Consider the following 25,771-nt stretch of genomic DNA (forward strand, 5'->3'; position numbering starts at 1 on the left):
ACCAGTACTTTCTGTTGTTAAAAGTCTAATAAATTTATGTCTTTCAATATTAATGCTGGTGACTTGGACGAGTGAGCAGCGTTCCAGACGGCTTCCAGCTAAAAAGATTTGAGTTCGAGCCCTCCATACGCCTGCGATTTTTTTATTTAATATTGTCATGAATTGATTATCCTAATATTGTAACGAACCATTACCGTACTATTCCATTTCTCTATGTATTTATGAAATGAATTTGTTATTCTCGAAAGCATTTTTTTATCAGACATATATGAGTAAAAATAATTATATATGATCATATATAATAATGCATAAGTAAATCTAATTATATATGATTAGACGTGGCCAATATATATATATATATATATATATATATATATATATATATATATATAAACTTTTGAACAAACTACATTTTCTGAATCAGCTCGAAAAACTGAGTCAGAAAATGGCTAAATTTTTTAAAAGTTACGCCATGAGGACGGCTGCAATAGTTAGATTTTTATGAAATCTACTAAAAATTATGTAGCAATACGAACGTTTTGAACCATATGTATTTTGATCAGACGAAACAAGATCGATATAAATTCACAGTAGGTATACTGAAGTGTAAACATGACAGGTCCGTTCTAAAAATTCTTTGGATTTAATCTAAAAATACTTTGGAGTAACTCAAAATTCATAAAGGATTTGCTAAGAAAATAATTAAAGTGCACTCTGCAACAATTTGTATTCACTTTGGTTCTACTCTGGTTTTATTCTTTATCTACTCTCATTCCATTTTGATTCCAATCGAATTTTATTCAGGTTGCATTCTGATTCAACTCCGACGCCACTTTGGTTTTATTCTGGCTCCACTCCGCATCCACTCTGGTCTCACTCGATAACCAATCTGGACCCGCTTCGGGTCCACTATGAATTCATTCTGTATCGATCGTGAATCCACTGTGTATCCACTTTGGTTTCATTCTGGCTCCACTATAGTTTCACTGAATAACCAATCTGGCTCCGCTTTGGCTTCACGTTGATTCCATTCTGTATCGATCTTGAATTTTCTACGTGTTCACTATGGGTCCACTATGTATTCAATTTGTATTCACTCTGTATTCACTCTGAATACAGTCTGGTTTCAATCTGTAGCCAATCTGGTTTCACTCTGAAAAAAAGGCACAAAACCACTCTAGAAACACTCTGGATCTAGTATGATTCCACTCTGACTCTGGAAACAGAGTGGTTCCAGAGTGGACTCGCAGTCGCAAGGGAACAAAACGAGGTTTCTCAAGCTGATTTGTTGTTTTGATTACTTAAATATGCTTGTTGGTAGCTGGTAGCAGTAGATACTCATACAATTCCCAAGTCCGGAAACTGATTGGGATAGCTGGATCGGAGGTTATGTAATTCAGCACCATAATTTTTTGCTTGTCAGACATTGTTATATATGGTACAATCCACTCAATTTTTTGAATCGTAATTGAAACATTTTCATTCTCAACGGTAACAACATAAGCATTTTGATCAGTATTTGATCTGATCAGTATCAATTCATGTTTGGCATTCACGATAATTCGTTGATAATCTTCAGCAAATCCAAGAATGAAACTCAGCGGTACTGAGACATCAAAGTAACCGCTATTATCAGTCAGCTTGTTGTCATCTTCATTAACAATCCAACCAGCATTTTCCAGAATATTTTGTTGTCCCGGACTCAGAGAAGCGTATCCTTTCATAACACTGGTGATACCAACATTCTTACATCTATCGATTTCTACACCATTGAACTCATAACGTATCTCTTCAAACATATGACAAACAGCCATGTTGACCATCTTCGTAGTAGCACTTACAGCAGTACCATCAGCCTTCCTCATTCTTCCATAAAAATGTAATGTGCTCTTGCTTGGGAGCAAGCACAGATCTTGATGTTGAACAGCAATCCTAATTTCATCACTGTTGTTGAATGTTGATGATGCATATGGTAAGTGTGAATGAGCTTCACAGTGTGCAATAGACTCATCGAAAATAATTGATTTTTTTATATCTAAGATTTCCGCCATGGTATCACACAAGCTAGACAACAAAAATTTATTTTTATCTTGTGAATTTTCCACGTAATTTTAGTCCTAGACTTTTTAGGAACTCTGCGTTTTGACGTGTCAACACTTTCAGAGCTCGATGATGACTGATAATCTTTGGACATCCTGCAATCCTTTTATACCCGTTACCAGTCTTTGTCTCATATACGATACCCATTACAGGCTTTTTATATGCAGTCTTATCGTTATAGTCTCGCCGCGGAAATTTGCTATTCTCCCGTCCTGATCAACAATGCGAAGCCTCAAGTTGTGTATTGCTCGTACGGCGACTGGTAGGTAAATGATGTTTGTTGGCACTTCCACTATCTTATATCCTGCTGGAACCCTCGGGAAAAATTCATGGATTGTGTGATTCTTCTCACCATTGATGTACGATCCAGTAGTTATATTGCACTCGACTCTCAGAGCATTGATTTTCAATATTTTGACTGGTAAATCAGATTTATGTGCTGTGTTAGGTTCAAGCACGCGGTTGGTAAATCCAAGTAATGATCCAATGGAATCTTCAGGCTCAAAATTTATATATTGATCACATCTTATTTCACTTCTCAACTCATTGTTGTTTGCTTTTAAAGTCAAACTTAGTTCAGGTAATGTCTTGTTTATATAAGTTTCAATATCTTTAATTTCATAACTCCCTGTTGGTATAGTTATTTCTTGAAATCTCTTGATTGTACTTCTTTTGGATCTTTTTGATGACACATAAAATTTATTAGCACCAACATCAACATTTGGTATTGAATTAAATGTCAGGAGCTTAACGAGTCCAAGTACATAATTTTTGTTGGTGATAGCTCAATCGGCGGAAAATAATTTGCCTCCAGTATGGAGGAATTTCCGGATAGTGTCAAGGTGAATGACTCTGCCATGACTGACGCTTGTTGTCCCGACTCACTTCAATTTATAGTTGTCCAGCCAGGAATTTTAAGCACAAATGTCCACATATGATTGTATCAAAGTCTTGATATCTTTTATGATTGTACTTTACGCTACCTACATCCCCTTTTATTACCAAAACTGTCAAAGTAAATTACTTGATTATGATTCTTCTTGTATGCAACCCAGTGAGTTCCAGATCCAAGTTTATCATCTAAAGTTATTATTGCTGATTCGTTTGTCTTTGGTCCAGATTTTGGTAAATCATTTCTCATAAAAACTCCTCGAAAATTTGGAATTTTAAGAATTTGGAAAGAAGCTGAACCGCTATTGGCTAAGAAAAAATTTCTAAGTACAGCACCTCTGTATATAATTGAATGTTCCAAGCAGAACGAGTCAATCAAGTCTGGACCTGTGGATATACGTCTGGAGTTTGAATCGTCAGCACAGTTTCCAAATCAAACTGCTGCTTACTGCTTAATAATTCACGACCGAATAGTTGAGTACAATCCCATCAGCAGCACTGTGAGAAAACTTACTTAATGGTACAGTTTGACCCCAAGCCCACCATACATTACATGTATTTGTGGGACTTTGCATCCAGACAAGCGAGGAAAGGTCCATGGGAACAAGCAGCAAGAGACGGAGAACGATTTCGCCGACAAATACAAGAATTAAATAAAATTATTGAACCTGTACTGATTAATAAACTCATTGTAATTAAAAATAGTAAATAAATAACAATGTTTTTGTAATTTAATGTTTTTTAATTACAAACCTTACTAGAATAAGTATAAAAAATTATTTAGTATAAAAGTTAAGTATAAAACAATTATTTAGAATAAAAGTTAAGGGCACATATCAAAACACAATTCTCTCACAATTTCTGTAATTGTTTTCCCAGAGTGATTAATAAGCTTGAATTTATTATAATTGGCCCCAATGTAGTGTCCATTTAAAGTATTGCATAAGATTAAAAATTTCATTTTAAATATCATATCAGGATTGTTGAGATATTTCTGGTTGGTGGTAGCAAGGAAGAACGTTGAAAAGTGGTTTTCCAGATCGATTTCAACGTTGAGTCCATGATCTGTCATAACCGTTCTAATCCTAGTTAGCTTGTAAGTTTTTCCCACCTCAAGTTCACACATCCTCTTGAATATCAACGGGCTTGGAGTTTTATCTTCAACTTTGACACGCTTGAAAGTTGTTGATCTCTCAATTTCATGCATTGTATCGGTAACAGGATGTTTACGGTACGGTGCCATGATGGAACAACTTCATATTACAAGCTCAAAGAAGTTCTCAATTATTTAACTTGTAATAAAAAAATTATTTATGTCAAAGGTATCGAGAAAAAGTTATGGGTTCAAAATTTAATTGATTGTAATAATAAAATTGTAATCGATCTCGATAATTTCAAATGTCCCTCTCTAAAAAGTATGAAAATTTGTAACAATCATTTTTGTAATTATCATGATCGTTTATCTGATTTATGTGCCTTGGAAAATGTAAAAATTTAAAAGATTGGTTTGTAAGCACTCAATAAATCTAAAATAAATGAATTACAATTGTTATTATTATTTCATAAAAACACATTTAATTCAGAATAGAATTAATTATTGTTAGTTATTAAATTCAAATAATTTTCCAACACTACTACTGATATTAATACTTATCAACAGATGGCGTAATGGTTTTTGATTTTTTAATTATGATAATCAATAATCAGTTTTTGTTTTCTAAAATTTTATAATTAATATTTGTTTAAATTAAAAGTCATGCATTATTTTATATAACCATTTAAAAATAAAAACTGAGTATTGATTTTTAAAATATATCGCTAGAAGATTTTTGGATTTGACGATACAGAGCACATCAACCCCATATTAGTTTATCAAATAATACATAACTTTTAATTTAAATAAATATTAATAATATTAATAACAAAATATTATAAACTAATAATAATTATTTATCTTTTATTTAAATTAAAAGTCATGTATTATTCTATATATGTATATATAACTAGAAAATTTTTTTAATATTTATGAATTGACAGCTTTCACGCTCTAAGAATAAACTGATAGTAGATGGCTCTAGTACAAGAAGCGCGAAATTCAAACTATCATTATGATAAGTAACTTAAAAAATTATGATTAAGTATAACTTATTGAATTTGAATTATAAATATTAATCTTAAATTACAAATGTGAGGAATTATAAATAAAAACAATGAATTATTTATATTGAAATCCAATATTTTATTGATTAAATAATTCCACTGGTCATTTTTATATCAAGATTAGAATTAATAAATTCAAATTTATTATATTTTCCACCATGATAACGCAGAAACAGATAGTTTGAATCTATTAATTCATTCAAACTCTTCATGAAGTTATCATCTTTTAGATGTTGAGTAGTTCTTGATGGTAGATAAATGTTAAATTCATCGTTTATATTAGCAACAATCCTAGTTCCATACTCAGTTGTAATAGCTTTGATACCGTTAATCTTATATTCTCGATTAAACTCCAACTCGTTCATTTTCTTAACAGGAAGAATCCCAGTAAGACAATTAACCTCATTTATCTTGGTTACATCCATGATTGATTGCTGTAAAAATTTTTTAATTAATTGTAATGGTTGATTAAATGATTCTTGATTTAATTCATATTTTGATTAGACAGTAAATGAATACTTACGATTAGTAATACTGATAGGTAGAAGATTTATATCACCAAGAACTTGTACTTCAACTTGTAGTCACCCCCAGCTCGTACTTTACTGGAGACGTGTACTTCGTTTTTGTGAAGTACGGCTTGAGCGCGCTGCTTTTATAGCCAGAGGATACTACGCAGTTACCCCCCACTCCTTTACCTCAAAAACGGTTTGATGACGTCATCTGCTACGCAGTTAGAAATAGAACAAAGAAAACTGTGCAGTTACGCAACCTTGAACAGGCTCAGACCTGTATGATGACGTCATCTACTACGCAGTTAGGAATAAAGCAAAGAGAACTACGCAGTTACCGTGACCTTGAACAGGTTCAGACCTGTTTAGAAGTAGACAGAAATCTCGACAGATGGCGTATCTTCTCGCATGTACTCCTCATACGTACAGTTTGAATATATTAATCTTTTCAGAATATAAACAATGAAATGCACCTGTGATCTAAGCAACTATTATTGATGCTGAGATCACAGGTGCATTTTTTAACAAAAATGCAGGAAATCAGAATCAAAATTTGAAATGGCGGAAATCAGACTCAAAATGGCGGAGTCAGATAGCAACCACCAGATGGTAAATTTCAGATAGCAGATTTCAGAAAGCAGACTCAAAATGGCGGATTTCAGACTCAGATAGCAGCCACCAGATGGCGGAAATCAGATAGCAGACTCAAAAATTCTAGAACTGAATGAGTCATCTACTGCGCAGTTATATGACCTTGAACAGGTTCAAGCCTGTCTGATGACGTCATCTACTACGCAGTTAGAAAATTCTAGAACAGAATGAGTCATCTACTGCGCGGTTAGAAGTAATGCACGCTGTCACCAGATGGCGTTGCGTGGCATCCTTCTCGCAAGTAGTTGACATAACTTCATTTTAAATATATAGAACATGGATATACCATACTACAAATGCGTAATCCTGAACTATTGATCTGTTATGGCTGAGCCGAAGGCAGGTTAATAGTTGAGGATGCTTTTTAACCTCAAAATGTTGAACTCAAATTCAAAATGGCGGATAGCAGCCACCAAATGACGGATTCAAAATGGCGGATAGTAAGATTTAAAAAAAGGCGGATAGTAAGATGGCGGCAGAATTCCCCACCAGCGCCACCTATAACCTCGATAAAAACCTCACCCATAACCGCAAAATGACATACATATCTACCACCGGCAACACCTACTGTCGGTAAAACAGGTCGCCCATATCCACAAATGATACTTGTCACGGAGCTACATTCGGTAATGTAGATCCCAGCTTAGTGAGGGACATGAACCCACAAATCTGTTTTACCGACTGGATATGCAGCCCCCTGTTTAACTACTTTATTAAACAAGAATAAATACTTTTACGTTTTGAAACTATCAAGTCATTTTTACTTCTGTTTATCTTTGTTTGTAATAGTTGATTACTTGGCCCAGATTTAAAAAAAGCAATGCAAATGCTTCCGGTAACCACTAAATATTTTGTCCCCACTAAGTATTTTTACAATAACCAACAATACGAAACAAACGTAAATCAACATTTTGTGACAACCTATGTGTTTTATGGAGATGACAAAGATGGAGATGAATAAAAATCAATCGCTATTAATTTTTCTCCGCATATAAAACACTTAAGTTCCATATTTGAACACAATTTTTATTAATATCGTAACTTAAAAAGTTAAAATAACAAAAACAAATACACAGATAAAAAAATTTTTTGCCTGAAATTAAAAATTCTTGACTCAAGAAAATTTTTGAAATTGAGTTGGAAGACTGAAATTCTCTTGGGCCAAGTCAATATTTTTCTTGAAATTGAATTCTTGACTCAAATGTTAATTTCTTGAATCAAATGTTAATTTCTCATTTGGAGTTTGAAATTTCTTAAAACAAGATTTATTTGCTACCGGCAAGTAAGATTGCCACTTAACCCAAGAAAAATTTCTTGTGACAAGAAAATTTTCTGGATCTTCAATTTGTCCCCCACCCCAAACTCTAAAAGTGAAAGTAGGGCCTAGGTCTAAGTTTGAATTTATGTAGATGAAAAAAAAAAAATATGTCACTGATCATTGACGATTTAGCGCAGTGGCTTGCGACTCTGCTTCATACAGAGAAAATCGTGGGTTTGATCCCGACAGAAGTTAAATTTTTTTCAAGAGTTGCAATAATATTAGTTGCAATGATATAACTTGAGCCAAGATATAAGTCTATTAAAAAAAGTTTACTTAGATCAAGAAAAGGATTTGGAAGTCAATTTTTTACTTGGTTCAAGTAAATCGTTTTTTCTGTATACTTGGGTAAATAACTTGAAAAATTAAAACTCAAACATAACTTAAAAACTAAAACAATTATATCAATTAATCTTCGTTTAATCAAGAACGAACGTCACGCATTTTTGACGTAAATCTGATTTCTTCCATATTGTAGTAGTCACTTTGGTTGAAATAAAAAAATATTTTTAAAGCAGGTTCAAAATTTATAATAAAAACAAAAAACCTCTTAAAAAGAGTGTCAAAAACTGCTTTAGAAGTTATAGGTACGAAATTGGTACGAACTGACCATCAATACCAATGAAATAGTGACTGATAGTAGTTTTATTTTCACCAATTGCCATCAATACTGGTTGTTTTCCTTCGAGCTTCATGTCGGAAAATAACTTGCCTTGCAGAAATAAAAAAATAGTATTTTAGAAATTTTCAGATCATTCTTACATAAAATATCTAAGGATTTCTGCTGTACCTCGTGAAATAAGATTAAACGATCCATGATAGTTGAAAAATGTTTTGTTTTTTTTCTTGAATTAGATGCAGCAGGAAGAAAATTAAGGAGCATTAAATATGCTTTTGTAATGATATCCCAATCTACAAATTAAAAATGTTACTTTGTTAATAAATTATACTTGAAAAAAGTTGACATTGAAAGTTGTGTCAAGTTTAGTAATTATCTTACCTGAGCTTTTATTTGCTTTAAATTCTATTTTACGTTTTTCAGCTTCAAGAAAAATTTGAGTTGGACAAAATTCTTTAGTTTCAAATCAAATTAAATAAAAATGTGAATCAATTTTGATAAAATTATGAACCACAATAAAAATAGATGAACATATTCTAGTTTCAGTTGCTTGCAAGGTATGAAATATCCAAAAGCGAGGATATAACGAGAGAATCTCAATGGAGTTTTTTTTCCTATCTTCAAAAGTAATTTCCATAACTTGTTGGATCTCATTTATTTGTTCCGTGCAATCAGCATTTTGTAGAAATATTTTTTAACTTCCATTTCTTGAGAACTGTAGCATCGATTATTTCAAATTGATTGATTGTTTTTATCAACAGTATCACCAGTGTCAGGGGTAATAACAGTACCAACTGTATTTAAAATTTTACAATTTACTTTCTTAGATGATTTTTATTGACCTCTGTTACTATTTTTGAGACGATTGCCCATCATAGTACACTTTCTATACGATCATCAAAGATTAAAAAAATCGGAATTATATCACTTTCAAGTCGAACTTAAGTAATTACGAATTTTGAATATATTTCCAAATATCCACATAGATGTTTAATAATAAGACTTATTTACCCAACCTTCCAAAGTATATTTATCTTTTAAATTTAGAAAAACGCGGATGATTTCTTTCGCACAATATATTTTGTGTTGTTTTGAAGGATATTTTCTATAGGGTCCTTTCAGAGCATCTGCATACAGTGGAACTAAAGTTATTCGACTTTGTGGTAACGAAGCTTGTTGTTTAGCATACTCTTCTAAAATAATCGAACCAACACTCGAGTTTTCCAGAACTTGATCCAAATCCTATAATGCAATATTAGTATAATATTAATTGTGTGAATATTACCAAATACTCGTATTCAAATTAATTTAAAGCTTACAAATTCATTGGACTTGACTTTTTTTAGTGGTACTTCGGAAATATCATCATTTTTAGCACTAGTGCTGGTTACTGTATTCGATGTTACCGTTGATTTTGAAGCTGGGTCATTTGTCGTAATGATAAAACTGTTATTCGTAAACAGTTCAAAAACTTCCTTATCAATCATGGTTCCCCCTTATCACACAAAGCAACATTCACCGACTTATCGATATTTAAAGATTTTTAGCTGAAATTGAGTTCATTGATATAACCAAAGCATTTATAAATGGATTGACCCAATCACTTTTTTTTACATTGACTCTCAGATGTAAAAATTTAGTTCAATTGTTTATTTTTATATTTGAAATCCATATATTTAAGCTTATTTACAATAACTATCATTAGAAAATGAATAAGAATTGACTTATCAACGCACCAGCACTTATCATGTCACTGTACTTTAATGTCAAATCTTCAGACACAATTTTTACCCACTTTTGGTATCTCCATAAGTAACTCGACGTAGACTATTTATTAGAACAGGTTGATCAATTCCTAAGTCAATTGGTAAGTTGATAATATCCAGAATACCATTTATTATTTTCAATTTTCATTTACCTTAGTAGTATTATGATGATTGTAAACATTGAACAATAAACAAAGATGGCTACCATTCAGATGACATAATGTAAAATGATATCACGAGAGGGCGACTCATGTATGAGTTTATTGTCATTTCAAAATTTAACTTTATCGATATATCAATGGGTTTTAATATGGCGCTCACTTATGAAATTATATCTCAAGCGATGGGATTATGTACCCAAGACGCTTGAACAAATAAATAAATGAATAAGTAAATATTATTATTAAAATAAATAATGATAGTTTACGGATGATGAACAAAATAATAAATAAAGAAATGTTTGAAACTGTGTTTTAAAAAATTAAGAAGTACTTATGTGTACGTGAATGTTTGGAATTGACGTGACATTTTTTCTAATTTTATTTTTTTTAATTCATTTATTATTTATTTGCTGATCTAGGAATTACAAAATTCCAGCGTGAAATCGTTTCGTCTGATTACAATACATTTTTTTCTCTTTTATAAACTCTTTTTAGTGTCGCAACATGAATCTCAATTAATATTTTTCAAGTTTGACTTGAACTAACCACTTTTTGAATTTCTTTCAATTGTTTCAATTTTCATAAAAAAGAAAGTTAAAAAATGTATACTTTTACAAAATCTGAAATACTGTTCGGTACTTGGACATTATTACTTCTTCGTCTTTCATACTTGTATTACTGTTAAAAGCAAATTCAAAACTTATACCTTAACTTAACAAAAATAGTGGTTGAACTTGATTATAAGAATAAGGTTGTACTTTTTATCAGCTTGCGATGACAACTCTGGCAATGATAAATATTGAAACCTTATCTGCCAAGGAAAATGTGTGTGATTAGACTGTCATAATACAATATTGCTATACTAAACTATATTTGTATCGGTTGATAATGTAGTAATTTATGATGTTAAAAACATGGGCAAAAAATTGAGAAGTAGTTAATTATAGTGCTGCTAGAGGATTGATATTACATCTGACACTTTTCTATTTACTGTGGATGACATTAGTGAGGTTATTGAAATAAATCGATATTGGACTTAAGCTAAAAATATATTTTAACTAAATTTAAGAATTCTTGAATATTTTCTCTTTCGATTAATATTAACATATGCTAATTATTCATCACATTAAAAATATTAAAACGTTTGAATTTATTGAGAGTAACGATGGCTCATCTTTTCTGGGTTAACCAAGAATTTGATGATTCAAAGAAATTTGATGATCTACTTGAGCAATATAGAAATAAAACAAAATACGAATTTGGTCAAAATGACTCAAGAACGATGAAAGCACATTGCGAAAAGTTCAACAAAAACATCAACGAATACCAAAATTTGCAATATTATTATCGGTATGTCCATTGCAGGAGAGGTGGAAAGTATGTTCCGAAGAAAAAAGAAGGTGCAAAATCCCGGAATACAAAGTAAGTATAAAATTATATATTGAACTGACTGTATACGTTACACAGACAAAACGATTTACTTGAACCAAGTAAAAAATTGTCTCCCAATTCCGTTTCTTGATCTAAGTAAATTTTTTTCCCTTGATTTAAGTATATTTTCTTGTCCTGAAAAATTTTAGATTCGTGCTCTAAGAGACTTATCTTGGTTAAAGTAAATTTTCTTGTCTCAAGAAATTTTTCTTGGGTTAAGTAGCAATCTTACTTGCCGGTGACAAATAAATCTTGTTTTAAGAAATTTACAATTCCAATGAGAAATTAACATTTCATTCAAGAAGTTAACATTTGATTCAAGAATTCAATTTCAAGAAAAATATTTACTTGGCCCAAGAGAATTTCTGTCTTCCAACTCAATTTCAAAAATTTTCTTGAGTCAAGAATTTTTAATTTCAGCCAAAAATTTTTTTTATCTGTGTATCAATTATACTTTTGTATTAGGCTGATTTGATGATCATAATTATTCAATGTAATATATTCATTATGTTCTACAGGTCAAACAAGACAAATTGTCCATTTGCACTTCAAGTTACTGCTAATTTGAAAAAAAAGTATTGATTGTTAGAAAATGGGAACCAAATCATAATCATCCGCCACCAGTAAGTATTGTTGTGATTTTATCTATGCCCCATAGTAAAAAATTTTCATATCAGTAATTATGTTCAAAACAGTTCTGAATAACAATTTTTATATTTAATGTTTAATTAAATACTTACGTGTTTTCGATAAAATGTTGTAAATATTTGTAACTCAATACTGTTTGACAGAGCTACTAAAATTTCTCCACTATATAGTAAAATAATGATCAAAATTTATTGGTTATACAAATAATATAATGAATGGTTTTTCAGCCTGTAGCGGTCAAGTGACTAGTGTATCTAATTTAAGTCACAAAATGGAGCATTTTCCATCTTTCCTAAAGGTCGAGGTCCATCTTGTGACTTAAATTAGATACACTAGTCACTTGACCGCTACAGGCTGAAAAACCATTCATTAATTATAAATAAATACGGTCGTTAAATTAGAAAATTAACTAATAATATTCTTATTAAATATTCATTTTTTATTGACAGGCAGTTGAGACTACTGATGATGATGACGATGATGATAATGATAATGATGATATGCATCGCGTTGATGATGATCTTGGAGATAAAAGAAATAGCGATAACGGTTCTAGTGATGAACTTGAAGCTGCTCAGAGGAAAGAAAAACGTGGATCTTTAGCACGAAAAAGACAGAGAGATGTGAATACTACTAAAAATATAGATAATAATTCAATAGATCAACTGCCTGTATCTAAAATGTTGAAGAAAATTAAACAAAGTATTGAATATGATGAAAATGAAAAAACGGTTACAAAAAAGAAACATATGCTTTCAAAGTTACTAGGAAAGTTCGAAAAATTGGACAATCCAACACATTCCTCAAATGAAGTCGACGAAGACCCTGTGTATCTTGGAGTTCCGTTCTCAGCCAATCAGTCCCCGCTACATCTTGACTTACCACCTTCACCAAATAATTCACCACTGCGTCCCTTGAATTCTTCTCCAGTACACCTTCGCCTTTCCTCCCCAACAATTCAGTTACAGCACTCTGATTTGACAATATCACCTGATAATTCATCGCAAAATCTTCAGCGTCTCAAATTACAGGAGAAATTTTCTACAACATCTATTAACGAAGACCTGGAGTTATCAAATTTGAATAAAATTAATGTAAAAAAAGTTATAACACGTGGGCGACCTAAACGCCAAAGAAGACCTGCTATAGGTGCCGAATTCTTAACTTATGGCACTAAAAAGGCTAAAAAAGCATAATTACACTCGTTTAAATTCATATTACTTTTATATAAGTTGCAATACTTATGAAATTATTGTTTTTAATGTTTAACATTTATCATTATTCATAAATTTTATTTTAGTATTACATTTAGACAACGTAATGAAACTATAGTTCATCTTACGATACACTTACTCTATCTGTTGAACTTCAAAATAAATTCAGATACGATACGAATTGATTATCAAACTACATATAATACAAATTATTTCACTATGTAAACATATTGCCGTTCTTTCGCTTCTTGATAAAATGCATTTATCAATATTAATTTGATATGTGTACGAAAAGTTATAAAAATATATTTCATCTTTGTTTTTCGTCTAAAAATTTATTTACATTAATTAGGTAAAAATATTTTATTCATAAGCAATTAAATAAGAAAAAAGATTTAATCTGCAAAGTTGTTCATATTTATATCTATTTTAATTAATTAATGCATTATAGTTATTTATTATGTTATGCATTTACTTCTAGTAAATGAAAGCAATCTTTAACACGGAAAAAAAGTAAAACAAATATTGTATCACGTGATGCTAAATTTGGTTCACTACTAAGAATATGTTGTATTGAGTATATAGTATAGTATATGATGTAATACATGAGATCCAATATTTGTATCTACAGTTATACAAATTTTGCATCACCTTTTTTCCGTGAAGATTCAAGCTTTTTTGTTGACAAAAACTAATTGGAGTTTTTGAGGGCAAGCCAAGCCAGTTTTATGTTAAAAAAAAGAAATTGCGTTATTGGTAGAGTGAACTGACATCCCTCGCAGTTAGGGGACCACAGTGGATCCACGGTGGATCCACGGTTAGCGTGGATCTACCGTGCAATCACTATGCATCCACGGTAGAACGACGGTGGATGAACGGTGGTTTTCAGCCATTTTGTCACCGTGGTTCTGCCGTGACATAACCGTCGTTTGACAGTGGATCCATTGTTGATTTATAGTGGCTCCACCTACGGGTTTGTTGTGGATTTGTCATGGTTTCGCCGAGGTTCTACAGTGATTTCACTGAGATTTAACCGTGGGTTAATTGTGGTTTTATCGTGGATCTACCGTGATTCCGTAACGGTTTTACGGTGGTTCCACTAATGCTTAACCGTGGGTTAATTGTGGTTTAAAAATGGTTCCACGGTGGATCCACCGTGGTTCCACTGAAGTTCGACCGTAGGTTAATGGTGGATTTAACGTGCTTCAACTTTGGTGCTACTGTGATTCCGCTGTAGTATTATTGTGATTTCTATTCAATCTGCTAGATTTTTAAGAATATTTAAAAATTAAATTCCTAAAATAATATATATACTTCTTGCATCGAATAATTCTAAAAACTATTTAGCTCTTCGACCAAGAAAAAAATATATCGAGTGGAGTAAAGCCAACAACAATTACTTGGCATCGTTAAGAGATATCATAAACGAAAAATAAAAAAAATTAGAGAACAAGGTTGATCCTGCAGACCATTTCTGAAACTTTTCGTTATTCTTGAGCTCAAAAAGTAATAGTCGCATCGTTTTAGACATTGATACTTACAAATTCAGGAGTTACTTAGAGAAAACGTTATCGCTCCTATTTTTTAAAAACACCATATTATTTGAACGCTACGTTCGATTTTCATTACTCTGGTAGCATTTGACGCAATTTTTTAAGAGCGATGTTTTAATTTTTTGCGAAGAAATCAATCAGACAAAAATTTTTGAAGATTTTTTGAACAAAATATTTTTTGAGAAATTTTCGTTCATAACATCATTTGATTAAATTAGCTGAATTACAAGCGGTTTGCTGCGATCGACATTGATTTCCATAAATAGAGTTGATTACATTTTCGAATTGATCAGCATTTTAGAGCAGCAGATAATTTATTGGAACAAAACTTTGTTGAAAGCGTTAAAAAAAACATTAAACTTGACATTTTCATGTTAAAGAGCAAAATTTTCAGTTGAGGTGATTATTGAGCGATTTTAGCTTGAAAGTAGTATGAAGGGGTCCAGGTAGGCTGCAGAATCAACCGTTTTTACTACTTTCTAATTGATTAATTTTCAGTAGTAGATTAAACAAGTTATATTTTATAAAGTTGACATATTTTATAACATCAAAAATATATTCAGCAAACAATACATTTAACCAGATCTAAAACTTACAACTTTTCTCAATAAGCAAATATTGCCGTAAAGAAGAGTGAGTGCACCTAAAAATAAACAGTAAAATTATAAAATATTTCTATTAGACAATTGATAAAATATTACCATTTTAATGGAAAAATTATATGTTTGCAGTCAATGACATACAATTTACAACTTACATTACAGGATACGATATTTGAAAGGAAATAAAAAATTTTAGTTTTTTCAATTAAATGATGAAGAAATAATTAAAAAACTCACTATCACTTTAGGTACCAACAAATTTTATTTTCAACAAGAGTTTCATCATGTGTAAAATGAAGTTAGATAATTTATATTTGAACATCGTACGTTTTTATATACATAATAGAATTAATAACATTAAGTTTTTTTTAAAAAATAACATTTTTTATCCTACATTTACAAAGAATGTTCATAAAGCTTAACTCTAAGAAAACTAATAAGCTGATAATCTATTGATGAAAAAATTGGTATTCCGGCAAAAGCTACTTGTGTCTTAGAAAACCTAAAATATTTAGAAAAATTACATGAAATATATTGAAATTGAGTCTTAGAGAAATAACAATTAGGAATTGTGATTTAATAACCTACAACAAGAATTAAACATAATAGTATATTACACTACTAGAGTCGTAAGTTGAATTTTCGGCCCTGCGCGTCATGATGCCCAAGGCGAAGCCGAGGGTACCATGACGCGCATGACCGAGATTTCAACTTTTGGCCTGTGTAGTGTATACGATTTTTGTTCATAGCTGGTCGAAAGTACGTTATCAATTTTACTTTTTTTAACTTCAAGTGCAGATAAGTATGTCTTGATGCCTGACCCGACACTTGCGGCACGAGCGAAGCGAGTGCTGCTGGTCGTGGGGGCAGGCATCAAATAACCGGAAGGAAGTTAGCGTAGAATATTTTTTTTTTAATTTTGTTATATGCCAATTAATTGCTCCTTGAATGCTCTTTCAGAATCCGTAATTGCTCCATGTATATTATTATTAGTTAATTAATAATTAATTTTTTTAAAAATTGCCGAGTCGAAAAATTAAAATCCTTATAACTCAAAAAATAAGCCACTTTTAATACATATATATATTTTTTTTAATTGCTCTCGATTTGCTCTATTGATTAGAGAAAAGAGTTATCTAATTTTTGCAATATTTATAATAATTAATTATAATAAACTATTTGTACGTGTTCATTGCTGTCCTATGACGTCATCAATTGTCGCCGGAACTTGCGGAGGGCATATTTACATGTATTAGCGCTGTCGCGAAATTACTCTCGTCTTAATGTTTACGTTTTGTTAATAACCTGAGGTTATTTTCACTCGAGTGAGGTTCAACTACAGTTTTAGTGCCTTTTAGTGCTAAAATTGGGATTATCGCCCTCCAAGTAAAGATTGTAAAAAAGTTTGATCCAACGTCATCATACATCATCTATTTAGATATATTTAGTAGTGGACTTATACAGCTCACTCGTGGATCATCACTCAAGAAACAAGTGTCAAATTATGGATAGAAATTTTTCGTGAAATCATTACATTTTATGGCTGCTTGTACTGACCTTACTTAATAATCAATAAAGTAATTCTAATCATAGTAGTGAAAGTCAGCTATCATTAGTGATAGTTAATGTACTGCCTGATTTTGGTCATGGGATTGAAATTGTGTTGGGTATCAGAGAAAACCACGTCGAGTAGCATGAAGAGCAAAAGTAAATGCTTCTTCGCTGCTTCTCAGTATGATTTTACTGCTCAGATTTAGAGTATTATAAAATTTGGCAAGTCTCTGTCTAAAAGTATTTTGATTACTAATTAACTACTTTAAACTTTTTTTTATTTGCAGTTATTATCACCCGAATACTAGGGTTTAATTAAAACAAAACTTTTAATTTAGATTAATTGAAAATCAATAAATTCCAAGATGTCAGTAGCATAGTAAAATCGTTGGAAAATTTGTTTTCTATTAATTGTTAAGAACAAAGGTAAATAGTTAAAGTGATTGGTAAGACATTTATATTTTATCTATTAAAAAGACTCGAATATTTACTGCTATAGACATTTTTGTTTTTATAATAAGCTTTTAGTATATTTTATTTACAACTCACTTTTATTATATCTGTTTTAGTTCATTGTGAAATTTGATTAAGTTTATTATAATCATCTGTTGTGCCTCATTCACCTGTATTGAATATCTGTGAACAGTAGCCGGTAGCTTCATTTGTTGACTTCGAGGAGCTGTAAATATATTGTGTGTTTATAATATAAATAATAAAAAAACATTTGAGAATATTGTCAAGTAACTCAGGAATATCTTTGAGCACGCTAATGAAAATCTAAAAAAAATGATTGGGCTATAAGTGTGACATAGAAGATTGGTCTGTTGTCAGCACAGAAAAAGAAGCAATTGCCAGGAAACATGTAATCGGGTTTTTAAAACCTGTGAAGAAAACAATACTATCATCAATAATCAAAAGACTATTTTTGTTATCTACAATTCTCAAATTATTGTTTAGGTAAAAAGTATTTTTATCTTAAATTTTATAAGAAAAATTGATACTCTTTATTTTGTTTCAGGATATCAGGGAGTAAAGATTAGGGTGGGTCAAAAAAATCGAATAATTTATTTTTGACTTTATACTCTGAAAAATAGGTTCGTAGACACCTAAAAAGAATTCTCTCCAAGTATAAGCTCTTAATTATAACGGGAAGGTCCTCCGCTTTGCGGGTTTCTATTTTTTTCGAATAATCAGATAAAAAAATTTATATCTCGCTTCCAACTGCTTGGAAAAATATTCCGTGGCATAGATTTTGTGAGAAATTGAATGCTCTACAAAAATGGTCTCTTATGATTTTTTGATTAAGTGAAGCCGTTACGAGATATTCATCGTCAAACATTAACGAATATCAATATTTCCAGTTTTTGATCAATAATTCGATAAATTTTAATTTAAACTATGAGTTTCAGGAAAATTTACATAAATTTGAGTTTCGATCGATAAAGAAATGTTATAATAAGTTAGATAAAGAATTATTGGAATTATCATTGATTTTCCTTGGAGAAATGCCTCAAGAAAAGATTTCTTTCAAACGTCCTGGTGCTGTTCATCATGCTAGATGGATGGCTAAGGCCATTTATAGTTTGAAAATGTATCTATTCAGAGATGAATTCAAACTCTCTCAGAAAGAATTGCATGGTCTTCGTCATTTCTGTATTTTTATAGTCACATTGTATTTAAAAGCTTGGTTTTCATCAACTTCTGCAACAACTGCTGCTTATCATGACTTGCAGTTTATGAAAAATTTATTGGAGTACAAACATATCAATCCTTTGATTTCTTCAGCTACGTGTGAAAAAATGATTTCGCACTTATGGTATTTGAGCGATGAACTTGCCATTTTATCACTGTTTGACGATGGCGTTCCATTAGAAGTAAAAAAGTATTGTTGAAGCTGTTAATACTCGTGAAGGTACAGATTCTAAAGCTAAAAGATTTGTAATTGCTAAAAAGATTTGAATTCATTGGCGCAGAGAACTCTGAGTGACTTTGTGTCTAAAAAGTCATTAAATCTTTTCAAAATCTTCGATCTACCGTATGACTTTCTTGATGTCGATGTTGAATTATGGCCTACTAATGAGAGTTATCTCGAAAATAAAGAATACTTTCAACAACTAAAAGTTGTCAATGATTCAGCAGAGCGAGCTGTTGCATTAGTCAGTGAATATAATCAATGCTTGACAAAAATGAAGAACAATTCCAGTACTTATTGCAAGTTGTCAAAGAACATCAAAAACATTCCCAAATTGTAATAAAAGAAATTATTTATAGTAATAGCGTACTGTTATGTTAAAAATATAGACAATTATATTGCAATTGATAATTCAATAAAAAATTTATCTATAAAAAAGTTAAATACTGGTTGTTTCTCACTTGATTCAATACTTTTCATATTAAATTTGACAAAGAAATATGTCATTCACTTCAAATTAAACTAATCATTGGCTATATGTCGAAAAAAATGCTCTAATTTCTTGTTTTAATGCAATCAAACAAGCTCAAGACTGAAAACAATATTAAAAAAATTGTTTATAACATTTCTTTATCGATCGAAACTCAAATTTATGTAAATTTTCCTGAAACTCATAGTTTAAATTAAAATTTATCGAATTATTGATCAAAAACTGGAAATATTGATATTCGTTAATGTTTGACGATGAATATCTCGTAACGGCTTCACTTAATCAAAAATCATAAGAGACCATTTTTGTAGAGCAGTAAATTTCCTACAAAATCATGAGTTCCGCAATCCGAAATAATTTTTTTCTTCGACTTATAAAATTCATAATAAAAACGAATATTTTCCTTAAAATAGCCAAACTTCAACTATGAATATCTTTTAATCGGTTGAGTTTTTGAAAAAGTCATAAGAGACCTTTTTTGTAAAGCATTCAATTTCTCACAAAATCTATGCCACGGAATATTTTTCCAAGCAGTTGGAAGCGAGATATAAATTTTTTTATCTGATTATTCGAAAAAATAGAAACCCGCAAAGCGGAGGACCTTCCGTTATAATTAAGAGCTTATACTTGGAGAGAATTCTTTTTAGGTGTCTACGAACCTATTTTTCAGAGTATAAAGTCAAAAATAAATTATTCGATTTTTTTGACCCACCCTAGTAAAGATAAGGGTAAAAATCAAGAGATATGTAACTTTATATGTACTTTTATTGTTATCATAGAATTAAAATTTTATTTTTTATAACAAAAATAGGTTTTACATATAAGAAGGAAGAAAGTGTAAATTTAATTTAGTACCGTTGTTGAGCAATAGTCGTTATTTAATTCACGTGTAAGTTTTTTAGATTTTTTACACTCGTACATAAAATAATAAAAAGCTTTAACTTCTCGTTTTTTTGGTGCAAAACTTTTTCGAGTTTTCCTCCAAGTCATTAATTTGTGTACAAACATTATTGATAGATCGAATATATGCAATATAGTGAGCTGTACATTCTGGATCATCAGGTATAAGGTACTCGATGACACCGGCCAACAGAAATGACATTTCAAAAACCGTCAAACGAACTGGTATTTCCTCCAGATAATATCCTGTTCGTTGTTTGAGACCGTGTTCAGAAAAATGTTCAACGTTGAAACACAAATATGAAGTAACATTAATTATTTTCTTTGCAGATACTATTTTACACGAGTCACATGGATATAGATGTTTTTTCTTACTTCTTGAGTGATACACTCTTCCAAGGATTGAAGACCGTTTTTCCAAACTAATGCAGCGCCTACATTTAACACTGGTGCTTTGACAGACTCGAAGTAATTACATTTTTGTTGGTACAATATGTTTGTTCAGTGTTACAATCAGATTCACTCATAATCCATGAGAAAGTTCTTGATACATCGTCACAACAGTTTATTGAATAATTTTTTTCTGGATACTTCTTACTATGAAATAAATAACTGAGTCGTTTTTTATTAAATGATGCATCGGCACCAAATTCAGTATAATGTAGTAAACAAGAAAAGAAAGAATTGGGTTTAATTTGATTATCCACAAAAGTTTTAAAATGAATGAAATTTAAGTAAGTGAACGATAAAACCTCCATCAAGCTATCAAAAGGACACGTGTTAAGCAATCTTAATTTTCTCCCATTGATTGGGTATGCACGAATATACTGTCCGTTGCGAATAATTTTCTTTTTCCTCAATTTTTTGTTTTTCCGTTTTTTATTTAGTACTTTAGCATGCAATACGTCTACTTCTGGGAAAGGTGTTACATATTTGCCGCGTTTAGACTTAGGACTTGATTGATTTTTACTATATTTTTCTTTTCTTTGTTATTTTACTACATTTCAATCGAAAACTGGGTGGTTTTGAATCTAATGTTATAGAATAATGCTCATCAGATTTTCTTTTTAAAGAAAAGATAGTGTCATTTAATGATTGAGTCAATGAATATTTAGGACCAGGAACGTCTGACATTTTTTCATCAACAATCTTACTTTCACTTTTTATTGGGGTTGAGACAAATATTGGTTCAGGTAATTCTTTGATCAAACTTGAATTAAGATCTGCGTCTGAGTCAATAATTGGGTAAAGCGTTTCGAAATTATCATTGTAAATTGAATTTAAGTCCTCGAATCTTTGAAGTGAGTCGGATAAATGATTATCAAAAATTAAACCATCATTTGAGTTTGTATTTAAATCTTCTGCTACTTGAATTGGTTCATCAGGTAAAATATCATCACTGAAAGTTAAATTTAAATTGTTATCCTGTTTTGCAAGTGACGTGTCGCTTTTTTCAGAGCTTAAAGTAGTAGACTGTACTTGATTTTTCCAATTTTCCTGTAATTTAAAAATTTTGTCAATAGTTATTTTAGTTTGTTTTTACCTTTATGCTTTTTAAGTTCTTTTTCTTCCATTTTTAACTGCTCAAGTTCTGCTCTCCCTTCTTTAATTCTTGAAAAGATTGATCTTAAGTGTTTAACCAGAAATTTATCCAGTCGGACTAATTGATAATCTACTAATAGATTGCTTTTAGCGAAACTGAAGTAATTTTCAGATCGTGCTGATACAGGAACCTCATTCTCACAATTGTAAAGACATCTCATAACGTTTGACCACGATGGAAATTTTATAAATATTATTTTTAAACTTGGTAAAATCCCAGGACAATAGTAGCTGTTAATATCATTATAATTTATAGATGTATCGGAAGAATCATCTGGACAAGTTTCAGTAATTAAGAGCTCTAGGAAGTCATCAAGTTCATCCGTTTCATCTGAGCGGATTGCAATATCATCTTCTTTTATACCTTCTTCAAGACAAGATAAATGATGTTCACAAGACTTTTTTTCTTCACAAACACTGACTTTTCAAATTTTTATAATCTATACTTAGATCAAATTCAAAAGTTTTTATTTTATCTAATAACCATTTAATCTCATTAGAACAGTTATGATTGTTTTGAGATACCTTTAAAACGGCTCTCATTAATTTTTCCAATACACGAAAATTTTCGATAGTTGTCATCAGGCCAAAAACACGTAAGTAGAAATCTTTCACCGCAGCATTAACATTAACGAAGCAACATAAGCGTGAAATCCAGTGGATAAAATGGGAGATGTCAATCCGCAGGTAAGGTTGGACTAAATTTTTAGACTTATTAGTTAAGAAGCGATAGCACATCAATAAATATTGATTGTAAGTTAAATTATTCGAAGCCAAGCAAATAGCACTTTGAAGTGGTTTTGACATATCCGTTACGATCTCCAGTGGAATCTGAGCACCATTTGAAAACCAGTCTCGCAGCCAAAGACTGATGATTGAAGTATCATGACGTTCAGAGAGCATTTGACAGACCGGGACAATTAATTTCCCAATGTACGTCACGACTTGATATAAAAAAATTGGACCATTAGAATAATTATCTTTTCGAGGAATTCTTCGAACTATGCTTCCCGTAGCATCAATGGAAACACAAGGATTGAAGGTCAGTAAATCGTTATAAACTTCTACACTAGTCACAAAAATTAAGGGATATAAAAAAAATTCCAAATTTTTTGGTGATTTTCAGCGAGCTGTAACTCCGAGGAAAATGATCGCACAGAAAAAAAAAAAAAGCAAATTATAGCTCCAAGTGTCTAGTTTTTAGATATGACCATGAAAATTTTTTGTCATCGTCAGGTCTGGAGAAATCCTAAGAAAACTACTGAAAAAAATTTTTCGAAATTTTTTTCGTCTTAAAAAGGTCTACGGGCTTCAAAAAATTTTTCGATTGTTTCGTTTAAAAGCTCTTTTAGTAAATTTAATACCCTTTAATTTGACGTAATCAAAAAGCCTGTACGATAATTTGCCGCGGAGTTATCGTCAATCAAAGCAAAAAGTTTTTTTGACTTTGGAAATCAATAACTCTGGAAATAATGACCGTATAGGAAATCGAAGGAGGGTTTTGAAAACTACACAATATTCTCTATACGAGAACGTAAACCGCTTTTAAAGAAAAAATTTTTTTGAATTGAAAACTCGGACTGAAAAAAGACAAAAATTCGCATAATTAAGGATATTTGGATAACTTGGTATAACTTTGGATAAAATGGATGAACGAAGGATATCGTTGGTAATTTTTAACTTCAAAGTGTCCCCTAAAATCCCTAAGAAATTCAAAGCGCTGCGATTTTTTGTTCATAGTGCCCAGAAGCTTCAAATTCTGTGTTTTCGCAAAAATCACCATTATGAGCAATTTTGTGATTTTTATTCATTTTTCCATTGAAAAAATTTTTTTCAAAATTCTTTATTTTTCGATCAAAGAGATTGATTTTTCAAGAAATTTGAAAAAAAAAAAAAAAAAAAATTTTCAATTTTTTTCGAAAATTTTTTTCGACTGTTGTTTTACCGCCGGCATTAGCGTTACCCAAAGCGTACCACGTGGAGGTTGCTCGGTTGGATTTACGCTTCTCACACACGTGTGTGTGTGTATGTGTGTGTGTGTGTGTGTGTGTGTGTGTGTGTGTGTGTGTGTGTGTGTGTGTGTGTGTGTGTCTTTTTCGCGTGTTTGTCTGTTTGCAGCTGCCGAATGACCTCTGTACGCACGGCAGTAACTGCTCAGTACCGTGTATTGCCACCTCTGTTCCGAATCACAGCCCGTAAACGCTCTTGCATGTTGATGCATCGTCGAATATCACGTTGCGAAATTCCTTGCCAACAACGTAACAACGCTTGAGTCAACTGATGAAGATTGTGCAGTTGCGGATAGTCTCGCCGCAATCGACGCCCAAGCATGTCCCAAACATGCTCAATTGGGTTCAAATCAGGACTCATCGCTGGATGATTAAGCGTTGTTACGTTGTTGGCGCGGAGAAAAGTTCGCGTACGAACTGCAGTGTGAGGACGAGCATTATCCTGCATCAAAATGAACCGTCTTGCCCCCATGCGTGTGCGCATAGGCAGGACGTGTGGCTCCAGAATTTCGTCGACGTACCTATCGGCAGTCAACGTCCCACGAACGATGACCAACGGGGTTCTGGTATTGAAGGACACGCCTGCCCACACCATGACTGATCCACCATTGAAAGCTGTAACTGGTCTCGTAAAACCATCCCGATCTCGTTCTCCACGACGGCGCCAAACGAGAGATCGTCTATCGCTGCCATGAAGACAAAATCGAGATTCGTCAGTCCATAATACACTGGTCCACTGTCTACGACCCCAATGGTGATGATCATGAGCATAGGCCAATCGAGCTCGGCGATGTCGTGGAGTGAGCATAGGCACGCGATTTGCGCGTCTAGCGCGTAGTCCTTGCTCTCGAAAGCGATTTCGAACCGTCGATGCCGATATGTGTTGTTGGGGAGGACATTGTCGACGATTGCGAAATTGATGAGCGATCGTGTGGGCATGCGCAGTAGGGTTTCGACGAGCTTCTCGAATGATAGCTCGATCATCACGCTCGGTAGTGATTCGTAGTCTACCTTGACCCGGACGACGATCGTAACTTTGAGTCGCGTTAAATCGGGCATAGGCCCGACTGATAACGGACTGGCTCACTCCCATAGAAGCTGCTACTTCCACCTGACTGTAGCCCTCTTGAAGGAGGGTAACAATGCGAGCCACATCTGTGGCAGCTAAATGTCGACGAGGCATATCAAAAGGTGCTTATCAAAGAAAAGCTTACATAAAATTCACGTAAGGAATTAAGGCTAAAAAGAAAACGTAAAATTCAAGTTTTGTGTGAGGAAAAGCCGAACTCCGCGGGGGGTATATCAATTTGTTTTTATTGAATTTTTAAAATGATATTTAAAACTAAGGCAGTTGTAGCGGACAGAAAAAATTGAGATAATTTTTTTTGACAATAGTGAAGCATTCTGAAGACGATAAAAAAAAAAATTAAAAAAAAATTTTTGATAAAAAAAATTTCGAAAAAAATTTTCGAAAAAAATTGAAAATTTTTTTTTTTTTTTTTTTCAAATTTCTTGAAAAATCAATCTCTTTGATCGAAAAAATAAAGAATTTTGAAAAAAAAAATTTTTTTCAATGGAAAAATGAATAAAAATCACAAAATTGCTCATAATGGTGATTTTTGCGAAAACACAAATTTGAAGCTTCTGGGCACTATGAACAAAAAATCCTAACGCTTTGAAT

General features: G+C 31.8%; 3 protein-coding genes and 2 long non-coding RNA genes across 7 annotated transcripts in view; 3 read left to right on the forward strand and 2 right to left on the reverse strand.

Moving 5' to 3' along the window:
- LOC141525768 (uncharacterized) overlaps window positions 1–25,771 on the forward strand; it is a 79,657-nt gene that overhangs the window by 44,185 nt on the left and 9,701 nt on the right. The gene's annotated exons all lie outside the window — the stretch shown is intronic.
- Window positions 7,357–8,870, reverse strand: LOC141525826 (uncharacterized). The gene is made up of 3 exons (XR_012478908.1): window positions 8,633–8,870; window positions 8,423–8,544; window positions 7,357–8,344 (listed from the first exon to the last, which is right to left on the reverse strand). It is a non-coding gene; the product is annotated as an uncharacterized LOC141525826 (long non-coding RNA).
- LOC141525651 (uncharacterized) lies at window positions 9,102–9,754 on the reverse strand. Its single transcript, XM_074240210.1, has 3 exons — window positions 9,571–9,754; window positions 9,263–9,493; window positions 9,102–9,137 (listed from the first exon to the last, which is right to left on the reverse strand). The coding sequence occupies exons 1-3, from the start codon at window positions 9,736–9,738 to the stop codon at window positions 9,102–9,104; spliced, it is 435 nt and encodes a 144-aa protein (XP_074096311.1). The 5' UTR covers window positions 9,739–9,754.
- On the forward strand, window positions 12,139–13,453 carry LOC141525652 (uncharacterized). The gene is made up of 2 exons (XM_074240211.1): window positions 12,139–12,232; window positions 12,707–13,453. The coding sequence occupies exon 2, from the start codon at window positions 12,758–12,760 to the stop codon at window positions 13,451–13,453; it is 696 nt and encodes a 231-aa protein (XP_074096312.1). The 5' UTR covers window positions 12,139–12,232; window positions 12,707–12,757.
- Window positions 16,670–22,994, forward strand: LOC141525795 (uncharacterized). 3 transcript variants are annotated; one of them, XR_012478902.1, is made up of 5 exons: window positions 16,670–17,399; window positions 17,465–17,603; window positions 17,747–18,134; window positions 22,338–22,768; window positions 22,855–22,994. It is a non-coding gene; the product is annotated as an uncharacterized LOC141525795 (long non-coding RNA). The 3 variants fall into 3 exon arrangements; XR_012478904.1 differs by having other exon boundaries at window positions 16,670–17,384; XR_012478903.1 differs by lacking the exons at window positions 22,338–22,768; window positions 22,855–22,994 and adding an exon at window positions 18,196–18,898 and having other exon boundaries at window positions 16,686–17,399.

Source organism: Cotesia typhae, unplaced genomic scaffold, assembly GCF_013202065.1.
Source record: "Cotesia typhae breed Kobodo isofemale line unplaced genomic scaffold, CoteBio_Ctyphae contig_27, whole genome shotgun sequence".
Lineage (NCBI taxonomy): Eukaryota > Metazoa > Arthropoda > Insecta > Hymenoptera > Braconidae > Cotesia > Cotesia typhae.

Bases quoted from the DNA above. Each gene is read 5' to 3' on its own strand.
- LOC141525651 (XM_074240210.1), bottom strand. From the start codon at position 9,738: ATGATTGATAAGGAAGTTTTTGAACTGTTTACGAATAACAGTTTTATC. The intron at 9,494-9,570 runs GTAAGCTTTAAA...ATTGCATTATAG, and splicing joins AAGTCAAGTCCAATGAATTT to GATTTGGATCAAGTTCTGGA. The intron at 9,138-9,262 runs GTAAATAAGTCT...ATGATCGTATAG, and splicing joins AATATACTTTGGAAGGTTGG to AAAGTGTACTATGATGGGCA.
- LOC141525652 (XM_074240211.1), top strand. From the start codon at position 12,758: ATGCATCGCGTTGATGATGATCTTGGAGATAAAAGAAATAGCGATAAC.